The 12,069-nt window shown below is 41.1% G+C and overlaps 1 protein-coding gene across 4 annotated transcripts in view; it reads right to left on the reverse strand.

The window, feature by feature from the left end:
• Window positions 1-12,069, reverse strand: part of LOC130362321 (2-aminomuconic semialdehyde dehydrogenase-like) — a 137,720-nt gene that overhangs the window by 101,870 nt on the left and 23,781 nt on the right. For all 4 annotated transcript variants that reach the window (XM_056566594.1, XM_056566591.1, XM_056566590.1 and 1 more), the window contains exons 3-4: window positions 8,037-8,168; window positions 7,768-7,962 (exon numbers count right to left, since the gene is read on the reverse strand). In XM_056566594.1, coding sequence (XP_056422569.1) covers window positions 7,768-7,962; window positions 8,037-8,168 — 327 coding nt within the window. The remainder of the gene's footprint in view (window positions 1-7,767; window positions 7,963-8,036; window positions 8,169-12,069) is intronic.

A 12,069-nucleotide genomic window follows, 5' to 3' on the forward strand; every position in this document is an offset into this window, starting at 1 on the left:
TGCACAAACCCAAGATGAACCCCATTGTCACTATAACAATCTGGACCTTATGTAAATGAAAACACTATACTATCCCTATACAAGTTACACATTTAAATATAGAAAATTGTTTCTTGTCATGCAGTAGATTCAAGAACTCAAAGGGCTAGGGCTTCAGGTGGCAGGGGACAGTACGGGAAGAATGGTAGGTTTTCACCAGTAAGTAATCATGTGAGGGAGTTATTGTTGTGGAGTAGAGGTCAAATGATCTTTATACGACTCTACAGTCTTTCTTACAGTGAGCGAATGGAGTGGCAGTCAGGTGTGCACGCTATGAATATACAAGCATTATTCTCATGACTGGTGGGGGTCCCCCCCATCAACCTGTATATGGATGATCATTTAAAATCTTGCAATAACCCCCTTTAGGGTATGTTCACACGAGCGGATTTACAGCGGATTTTACGCTGCGGATCCGCTGGTGAAGGCCTGCTCTATGCTGTCTTTACATGTGCCTGTTCATAGCGGCGATACGCCGCAACGAGCAGACACACTGCAGCGATGTGCGCTCTCTCCCTGCTCTGAGCTAGGCAGAGAGCTCCCGCGATGTGCGAGTATACTGCGACTCACACATCACATTGTGTCTGCTCGTAGCGGTGTATTGCCACTACGAGCAGGCACATGTAAAGACAGCATAGAGCGGGCCTTCAACGGCAGATCCGCAGCAAAATCTGCTGCGAAAATCCGCTCGAGTGAACGTACCCTTAGAGTCCAGAACCTTAACTTTCGACGATGCAAGGCTCAATACTTTAGTTGCAATATTCAGGGTACAGCATGTGTTTGAGGTCCAGGAGCAGAATGAAGTTTTACTCCCTAAGAGAAGTGGGAACGGGCGTCACTCACCGGTATTGTAATTTTTATTTAAAGGTGCAGCATGAAAGGGTGCAAACACGGAGGAGACCTTAGGGGATGCAGCTAGTCAGCCATGAGCTGGGTAACCAGGCTCTATGGAACCACGGTGGTTGTATGTGTTCACCGTTTAAAGTGAAGCTGTACCAATTATGAAGTTTACGCTGCTTTGAAGTTGCTCGTGTAGAGTTGGAATATTAGTGGGGTAGTTGTGCCAACTGCTGTTTTATTACAAAAATTGATATGTTCACAAGGCATGTTTCACAGGAGGGAAAAATACCCCGTATAATATGTGACAAAAATTCTTAATAGGCATACATTTTTGTCATGCATTTTACTAGCTGTCAAGGATGCAGATTTGCTCCATTCAATGGACCAGCACTTTCCCAAGCGATGTGCTCAGAATAAGTTCTGACACGTATTGCAGCATATTTAATCTGTGCATTTAAAAAAATACATGCTACATTTCGCAGCGTGATCTGTGGAACGTATTCTCACTGTAAAAACTAGGGACAAGCCCACATAGAAGTATCATACAGCATGAAATTTGCCACATAGGGCCCAAAATAAGTGACAAACCTACATGCGAACCCAGCACATCTTTGCCACTGTATAATCTATAGTGAATGGAATATGGACTTTTCTTTATGTTATCACCCCTCTTCCTAAACCTTCTATATTAGTTGGTGTTGTACATCTAATAGTAACAATGTAAAAACAGTTTTGCTTTGGAATGATTAATCTTTATGACTAACTAATTCATAATCAGATGTACTATTTGTGTTTGTGTGGAAAAGATATGCACCACGTGCACAGCAATGGAGCACACACTAAAGAACCTACATGATAAATACTCTGACATTATGCCTGCTTAGACATAACTGGACTGGGATTCTGAAGGGGGAAATCCTAAGCATACAAAAACATGAAAAAGTGAAAACCTGTGCCATTCCAGTAAAAGCAGTTTATAGAACTGCTGCTACAGAAATCAGGTCACAGAAACCCAGAGAAAATTGCTAAGACTGATATTTTTGGAAACATTTCGTCCACTGAAGAGAGCCATCATTTTTGTTTTGTGGCTGTAAAATGTAAAAGTAAAATTTAAAAAATTAAAAATTAAAATACAACAAATATGTGAATACAGCTCCTAAACACAATGTTAATAAATAGCGCATGATAAATAGGGTAATGTGCAGGAGTCAGAAAAGGAGGGTCTCCCCTCTTCATCTTTATTAAGGATACAGCATACACAAGCACAACACATCTGATAAAATACCATCTCTATATGGTTTAAAAAGTTTTATGAGAAAAACAAAACACCAAGGTAGAAAAAGTTGACCATAAAATTTTTACATCTTGAACATGTCACTGTAATCATATACTTCATACTGACACCTGCCCCCACCCCCCCTGGCCATTTACTGCTTCTAACTGCAGATATCCCCGGCAAATGGATCGCTACGCGTCTACTGTGGTCACACAGCAAATGTGGTTTTACTACCAGTTTATAAGAAGGGAAAATGCTTGATACAAATAATACATTGATATTGAGTATAAAAATGTTTTCTAATCATTAATAAAATTAATGGTTAAAAAACAATAGGTAAATTATAAAGTAGGCTTTTCAAAAAGGTCTCCCAAAAATCTTCGCAAAAATAGCCAAATTTTCTGATAAGATCTCGAAGCCAACAAGTTTGACAAAAATACCTTTGAGGACAAGATACTGCTTGTGGATCTAAAAGTATAAAAAAATTCTACAGAGTATAATGAAGTATAAAAATAAACATTTCTAAAATAGAACTAGATATACATAGCTTCATTTATGCCGACTTTACATACAATCCAGGAAATTTCTATGTAAAAAAAAAAGAAAAAAAGAAAAAAAGGGGGAAAAACTTCCATCGGAAGGCTATCTCATAAAAGCTTTCTTCTGATTCTCTTTTACAATGTCATCAGGGGAGGGAGCCTGGAAATCAAATGGAATGATCTCAGGATGAGCCATGTGACTAGTCAGCTTCAGTTCATTCCTATTAAAGTCTGGTGCCGGAGTTATTGAAAGAGACTTCCTGCACGCTTTGGGAATGTAGGTAAAACACAAACTTAATGCAAATGTTGAAGGCTTGGCTTTCAAAGACTTAACCCAAAGGGCAGGTTTCTTGCGGTTTTTAGAAGCTAGTCTTTTCACATCGTGTATACATTTGTCACTGGAGGGATTGAGTTCTAATTGTTCATGGGCAGTAGGCTTTGTATTAAGACTCACGGGATCGAGTCCACCAAGTGGCTCACTAATAAGAGAGCGGAGATCAATGTTGGTATCAGTCTCAGTCATGGTGACTCCACTTGACTGAAAGAAGCTGTGCAAGTCATCAAGAGGTTTATTGGCTTCAGCAATGAGATCGGACAGAGAGACGTGACAGTCTCTCCGACCAGCGCTCTGAGAAACCGCAAGGGATGACAGAGATGTTGTCAATGATGGTATATCTAATACTGCATTAGGGCCATCACATAACTGAGACAAAGGAACGAATGATCCAGTCTGCACGTCTGTATTACACGGATTCTTCTGAGGAGAATCAATCACAAGGTCTTGTAAAGGGTTCCTCTGTTTGTGCTCCTGGATCAGATCAGCCAGTGATGGGCTTCCATACTTTGGCACAGACAGATTTTCTCCATCAGAGGACAGACTATCTTCAGAAAGTAATACTGAACTTAGGCTTCCAAATAAAGTAGCCTTTTCAAGCAAGACATGATTTTCTGTCCCAATGTATTTTGGGAACAAAGTTGCTTGAGAACTATTTACGCCACTGGCAGAAACACCTTTAGTCTCCTGTACATGCTCAGAAGCATTAGAATGACCCAATTGTATCAAATCAGGGATCTGGGCTATGGGCTTCGGTGCAGACCGATCTAAATCACCAGAGGATGGATTCATCAAATCCAACAAACTCATATGAGACAGCCCGACAGGTTTCCCAGTACCAACATTCTGCTGCGAGCTTTCATTTATGAGGGACGATAAAGAAAGAGTGGGAGTGAAACCAGATAAAGTGTCCTCCCTGTTACCATCTATGGGATCACCAGAAAATATGGTAATCTGAGGTGGTCTTTCTGCTGGGTTATTAAAGCTTAGCCCTGAACTGTCTGCACATTTTGGTTTGTTTGGAAGTAAAGAAGATAAAGGTTTGTCATTGGGTAAGTGCTGTAAAGAGGTAAATAAGGCTTCTTACCTTACCAAGGCCAAGAATATTCAGGTTGTCAGAAAGAGGCAAAATCCATACAAAAAGTTAGCAGGAACAAAGCAAAAAGGAAGAAGACACAAAAAGGCATTTATTTGCTAAATGTCACATTAAAATAATATATACAGTAGATGTGTTTATAAAGACATATCTTGAGCATATCAAAATGTATTCAGCCTTTTATATTAAAGTCTGCCCACATACATCTGCTTCACTGAGGTTATCTGACCACTTCCACTGAACGCATGGGTCAGGTTAACTTTCCCTCAACGTATGGATTTTGTTTTACAGCAACATAACTATTAGGCTAGGTTCACACTACGGAATCTCCAGATGGAAAAATACAGTCTAGAGATTCTGAGTACGGCCAGCACCAACTGAATCAGTCGGTGCTAGGACCGTGCGTACATTACCGTCCCCAATAGACTGCTATGTCTTCCGTGAGTAGATCCGCCTGAAGAACGAGCACCACCATTCTTTAGAGCAAGTTTTCTGCTTCAAAAATTATGAAGTGTGAATTAGTGGACGGAAAACCTCTTGACTAGCTTCAACATTTTAGTAAGCAGAATTTATGTCTGCAATTTCAAAGCAGAATTGCAGGCAGAAATTCTGTAGTGTGAACCTAGCCTTAGAGGATGGCTCCATTACTGAACAAAGTAGTTCTGATCAATGCAGTGTAGAGCCTAAGTAGTGCAGCAAAATCCACAGTATCTATAGTTACACCTCAAGCTCCTTCACAAATATTACATTCTGTGACTTTAAAGGGGTACTCCACTGGAAAACTTTTTTTTTAAATCAACTGGTGCCAGAAAGTTAAACAGATTTGTAAATTACTTCTATTTAAAAATCTTAATCCTTCCAGTACTTATCAGCTGCTGTATGATCCACAGGAGTTCTTTTTCTTTTTGAATTTCCTTTCTGTCTGACCACAGTGCTCTCTGCTGATACCTCTGTCCATGTCAGGAACTTTCCAGAGCAAGAGAGGTTTGCTATGGGGATTTGCTCCTACTCTGGATAGTTCCTGAGAGACGTGTCAGCAGAGAGCATTGTGGTCAGACAGAAAGGAAATTCAAAAAGAAAAAGAACTTCCTGTGGATCATACAGCAGCTGTTAAGTATTGGAAGGATTAAGATTTTTAAATAGAAGTAATTTACAAATTTGTTTAACTTTCTGGCACCAGTTGATTTAAATAAAAGTTGTTTTCCAGTGGAGTACCCCTTTAACAAAACACTTAAGACAAAATATACAGGCTATATTAAAAATGCTAAATTCCATTAACCTGGTATAAGTGGAACATGAAAGGAGTTACATACAGTCTTGGCAATAGGTTTCTGAGACTGACACAAATTTTGGTTTGCACAAAGTTTGCTGCTTCAGTTTAGAATGTTAAATTGTATTAACTGTTTTGAAGAGTGAACGGACGAATTGCAATCATTTGCAAAGTTATTTCTTGCCATAAAATTTTATTTAAATATCCCAAAAAATGAATTTCCACAGAATTTAAGCCCCATCACAAAATGATCTGCTAACATCATTTTAAGTGCCAGGTCCATCTCCTAAAGAGGATTCAGCTAAAGTATCAGTTCAACGCCAGTGGACAGTTTTGATCAGGAATGGTAGCAGGCAGGTATCAGTTCTTGCACAGTGAGGCTCTGGTATTAAGAAAGTCAGCAAAGAAGCTGTAAATTTCTTCTATTAAAAAATCTTGATCCTTCCAGTACTTATCAGCTCTTATGATCCACATGAAGTTCTTTTATTTTTGAATTTCCTTTCTGCTGACACCTATGTCCATGTCAGGAACTATCCAGACTCTGATCCTACTCTGGACAGTTCCTAAAATGGACAGAGTTGTCAGCAGAGAGCACTGTGGTCAGGCACAAAAGAAATTCAAAAAGAAAAGAACTTCCTGTGGATCATAACAGCAGCTGATAAGTACTGGAAGGATTACGATTTTTTTAATAGAAGTAATTTACAAATCTGTTTAACTTTCTGGCACCAGTTGATTTAAAAAAAAAATAATAAAAAATGTTTTCCAGAGGAGTACCCCTATAAGAGAGACAATGTCAGACTGACAGGGATTGGACTACAGAGTACTGGGGTAAAATGACCTTCTCTGATGAAGCCCTGTCAGATTGTTTGTGACATCTGGAAGAATGATTGTCCAGAAAAGAAAAAGGTGAGCGCTACCATGTGTCCTGTGCTATAGTAAAGTGTCCTAAATCCAGTCACGTATGGGGTTGCTATCCATCCAAGGGAGAGGGCGCACAATTTGGGTTCACTCACAAGAACACAGCCATGAATAAAGAATAGTATCTAAACATCCAAGAGCAACTTCTCCCAACAATAAAGGGGCAATGTGGTAACGAAAAAATGCTTCTTTCAGCATGATGGAACACCAGGTCAAAAGGAAAAAGGGATAACTGTGGTTTGGTGAACAAAACATCAAAAGTTTGGGTCCATGGTCAGAAAATTCCATTTTCCATTCTTAAAAAGAGAGTGGACAAAAACACAAAGAATTTGTGATAAACTCCAAGCACTGATAAGAATATGTCACCAGTCGGGATTTGGCCCAGAAGCTGATACCCAGCATAACAGTGGGAATCGCATACGTTTTGAAAAAGAAGGGTCAGCAGTGTTAAAATTTGCATAACCTATGAAATGCTTATATTTGGACTTCAGTATATCATAGAAACATCTAACAAAAAGCTCTAAAATCACTGAAGCAGTAGACTTTGCGAAAACCAACATTTATGTAGGTCTCAAAGCCACAACTGTATATTAATATATTACTAAAGAGCAGCTTTAAAGAAGCATAATACAGCCACAATTCCAGCCAGGCTGTGATGCTGTCCCCAAGATGCTTGCCTACTGGGAATTGTGGCCATTTTACACTCATCTGAAACTAGCTAAAGAAAAGGGCTATAAAGGGAAAAAAAAAACAAATCTCAACACATAACACTATGGCCCAGATTTATCAAACTGTGTGAGAGAAACAGTGGAGAGATTTCCCCACAGTGACCAATCACAGCTCAGCTAACAAGCTCTGGTAAAGTGAAAGCTGAGCTGTGATTGGTTGCTGAGGGAATCTCTCTCCACTTTCACTCTGAAAAAGTCTGATAACTCTGGGCCTATGTGATCACTTTAGTCATTAATCTTGTTTCTATGGGGGAAGATTTATCAAAACCTGTGCAGAGGAAGAGTGGTGCAGTTTCCCATAGCAACCAATCAGATTGCTTCTTTCATTTTCCACAGGCCTCTAAAGAGGCCTGTGGAAAATGAAAGAAGCAATCTGATTGGTTGCTATGGGCAACTGCACCACTCTTCCTCTGCACAGGTTTTGATAAATCTCCCCCTATGTGTTCAAATTCCCAGAAGTCTGGTATGCGAGACTTCATGGTCTTTTCTGGGGTATCAAAACACTTGGAAAGGGGAATGACCAACAAGCCTACATAAATCACTGGCCAATTCGTTAGATTCGAGTTTACCAAATGTTACCGTAGATTCCATCAAGTCCAGATCTATATGTTTCTGATTTTGAGAAATCCAACATATCTCTTATGATCTTAGCAGGGGTAAGCAGATGAGCCAAGATCAGTGAGGTCTCAGTTCTGAAAATAAGAGAACAGTCGTAAAGTAAACATACCTTTTCCTGGTCTGTCAGCAGGGGAAGCATCTTGGGTAACCGGCTTCTTGCTTCTGTTGCTGTCCTGCCCAAATACTAAGTCCAGAGCCTTTGGTACATCAAAGCCAGACTGCAATACTGCATCCATCATGACTTGCTCTGCTACAGACTCTCCAAGGACTTCTCTCATTTGATCAAGGCATGAATACATACGAGCTGAAAGATATATCAAATATGTAAAAATGCTTCTTAAATAGTGAAAACTGTAAGAAGAAATAAGTTCAAAGTACCTTGATCTAAAGAACTTAGGGCGGGACAAGAGGCTTTGGATTTGTCATCCTGTTCATATTCATCATCTTCCTCTTCCAGGGGCTCTGTACAGCTGGCATGTCTGTGCCGTTTAGAATATATGAATTGAGCAGCTGCAAATAAGAACAGAGTAGGCTGAAACAGCAATATTATTATTCATATTACAAAGAGTTCTACCAGGGTCAGTACTGAAAAACATAGATATAGAGTGGGGCAAAAAGTATTTAGTCAGACACCAATTGTGCAAGTTCTCCCTCTTAAAAAGATGAGAGAGGCCTGTAATTTTCATCATAGGTATACCTCAATTATGAGAGACATAATGAGAAAAAAAATCCATAAAATCACATTGTCTGATTTTTGAAGAATTTGCAAATTTTGGTGGAAAATAAGTATTTAGTCAATAACAAAAGTTCATCTCAATGCTTTGTTATACACCCTTTGTTGGCAATGACAGAGGTCAAACTTTTTCTATGTCTTCACAAGGTTTTCACACATTGTTGCTGGTATTTTGGCTGATTCCACCATGCACATCTCCTCTAGAACTCCCTCCAAAGGTTTTCTATGGGGTTGAGATCTGGAGACTGGCTAGGCCACTCCTTGAACCTTGAAATGCTTCTTATGAAGCCACTCCTTTGTTGCTCGGGCGGTGTGTTTGGGATCATTGTCATGCTGAAAGACCCAACCATGTTTCATCGTCATTCACTCAAAATCTCACGATACATGGCCCCATTCATTCTTTCCTTTACACAGATCAGACTTCCTGGTCCCTTAGCAGAAAAACAGCCCCAAAGCATAATGTTTCCACCCCCATGCTTCACAGTTCTTTGAATGCAACTCAGCATTCTTTCTCCTACAAACAAAACGAGTTGAGTTTTTAACAAAAAGTTCTACTTTGGTTTCATCTGACCATATGACATTCTCCCAATCCTCTTCTGGATCATCCAAATGCTCTCTAGCAAACTTCAGACAGGTCTGGACATGTACCGGCTTAACCTGTTGGGGCCCACGGGCGTATGGGTACGCCCTTGCGCCTGGTACTTAAGGACCACCCCTGCGAATTTAGCCCAGAAAATAGGGATGATCGGAGCGGTCAGAGGCAGCTCCGACCATCCTGAAGGATAGGAGTGAGGTGGCAGGGTGCCACCTCCTCCTATCCCCTGCGATTGGCCGATCAGGACTGACCAGCGAATCACAGGGCAGGGGTGAAAGTTCATTTCCCCTGCTCTGCCCACCCCTGGATGTCGGGGCAGAGCGGGGGAAAGGTGGTGGTGATGGTGCGGCAGCTGTTACCTGCGATCATGGCGCAGGGACCAGGACCGGCGTCTGACAGGAGGCGGCAGGCAAGTAGCGGTGGCAGATACAGCTGTGAAGATCGCCGTAAAGTGATCTTTACTGCTATATCTAGGAGTTTCAAAACTACAACTCCCAGCATGACCAGACAGCCTTTGGCTGTCTGGGCATGCTGGGAGTTGTAGTTTGCAACATCTGGAGGGCCACAGTTTGGAGACCACTTTCCTTCCAGATGTTGTAAAACTACAACTCTCAGCATGCTCAGACAGTCCAGGCATGCTGGGAGTTGTAGTTCTGTAACATGTGGCCCTTCAGATGTTGCAGAACTACAACTCCCAGCATGCCTGGACAGTCTCAGCATGCTGGGAGTTGTAGTTCTGCAACATCTGGAGGGCACTATCTACAATCTACAGTGGTCTCCAAACAGTTCTTCCCCATTTGTTGCATAACTACAACTCCCAACATGCCCTTCGGCTGTCTGGGCATGCTGGGAATTATAGTATTGCAACAACTGGAGGCACACTCGTTGGAAAACATTGTCTGTTTCCTAACTCAGTGTTTCCCAACCAGTGTGCCTCCTGCTGTTGCAAAACTATAACTCCCAGCATGCACTGACAGAAAACTGAGTTAAGAAACAGACAGTGGAGCGGAAACACTGCGGTAGTCTGTTACCTAACTCTGTGTTTCCCAATCCCAACCAGTGTGCTTCTAGCTGTTGCATAACCACGACTCCCAGCATGCACGGTCTGTCATTGCATTCTGGGAGTTGTAGTTCCCCCCCCCCATGTGAATGTTTAAGTTTGAGATGCGGCAAATTTTCCGCTGCAGCGGGAAACTCACTGTAAACCCCTGCCTGTGTGAATGTACCCTAAAAACACTTCACTACACTAACCCTAAATAAAGAGTAAAACATTACATATACCCTTACACTGTCGCGCCCCCCAATTAAAATAAAAAACGTCTTGTATGTCAGTTTTTCCAAAACGGAGCCTCCAGCTGTTACAAAACAACTCCCAGTATTGCTGGACAGCCATTGACTGTCCAGGTATGTTGGGAATTTTGCAACAGCTGGAGGCACCCTGTTTGGGGGGAAAACTGACAGTATTTTTGGTGGAGGAGGAAAATCCCTAATTTAGGCCTCAAATGCACCTGGCACTCTCTCACTTCAGAGCCCTGTTGTATTTCAAGGCAACACATGGGAAATCTCTGTATTTGGGAGAATTTTTCTCCTTTTTTTCTCCTTTTACCCCTTATGAAAAGGTAAAGTTGGGGGTCTACACCAGCATGTTAGTGTAAATTTTTTTAATTTTTTACACTAACATGCTGGTGTTGCCCCATACTTTCCATTTCATAAGAGCTAAAAGGAAAAAAAAAAAGACCCACAAAATTTGTAACACAATTTCTCCCAAGTACGGAAATACCCCATATGTGTACGTAAAATGCTCTGCGGGCGCACAACAAGGCTCAGGAGTGAGAGTGCACACTGTGCATTTGAGGCCTAAACTGGTGATTTGCACAGGGGTGGCTGCTGGTCACAGCGGTTCGGACATAAACACAAAAAAATAAATACCCACGTGACCCCATTTTGGGAACTACACCCCTCACAGAACCTAATAAGGGGTATAGTGAGCCTTAACACCCCACAGATTTTTGGAACAGTGGTCCATGAAAATGAAAATGTAATTTTTCATTTGCACAGCCCACTGTTACAAATATCTGTCAAACGCCAGTGGGGTGTAAATACTCACTGCACCCCTTGTTACATTCCTTGAGGGGTTTAGTTTCCTAAATAGTGTGCCATGTGGGGTGTTTTTTGCTGTTCTGGCACCATAGGGGCTTCCTAAATGAGACATGCCCCCCAAAAACTGTTTCACCAAAATTCACTTTCCAAAAGCCCAATGTCACTCCTTCCCTTCTGAGCCCTCTAGTGCACCCGCAGATCACTTTACATACACATGAGGTATTTCCTTACTCGAGAGAAATGGGGTTTCAAATTTTGGGGGACATTTTTATCTATTACCCCTTGTGAAAATGAAAAATTAGGGGTAACATCAGCATTTCAGTAAAAAAATATATAATTTTCACGTCCAACTTCAACGCAAAGTCGTCAAACACTTGTGGGGTGTTAAGGCTCACTGAACCCCTTTTTTTGTTCCTTCAGGGGTGTACTTCACCAAATAGTGTGCCATGTGGGGTGTATTTTGCTGTTCTGGCACCATGGGGGCTTCCTAAATGTGACGTGCCCTGCAAAAACCATTTAAGCAAAATTCGCTTTCCAAAAGCCCAATGTCACTCCTTCCCTTCTGAGCCTTGTAGTGCACCCACAAAGCACTTTACATCCACATATTTTCTTACTCAAGAGAAATTGGGTTACAAATTTTGGGGGGCTTTTTCTCCTTTTACCCCTTGTAAAAATAAACAATGGGTCTACAAGAACATGTCAGTGTAAAAAATGAAGATTTTGAATTTTCGCCTCCACTTTGCTGAAACACCTAAAGAGTTAACAAACTTTCTGAATGTCATCTTGAATACGTTGAGGGGTGCAGTTTTCATAATGGGGTCCATTAGAGGGTATTTCTAACATATAGACCCTCAAATTCACCCTAAAAAATTCTGATTTTGAAATCTACTTGAAAAATTGCTGCTATACTTTGAAGCCCTTTAATGTCTTCAAAAAGTAAAAACGTCAACTTTATGATGAAAGTATAAAGTAGACATATTGTA

Source organism: Hyla sarda, chromosome 3 (assembly GCF_029499605.1).
Source record: "Hyla sarda isolate aHylSar1 chromosome 3, aHylSar1.hap1, whole genome shotgun sequence".
Classification (NCBI taxonomy): domain Eukaryota; kingdom Metazoa; phylum Chordata; class Amphibia; order Anura; family Hylidae; genus Hyla; species Hyla sarda.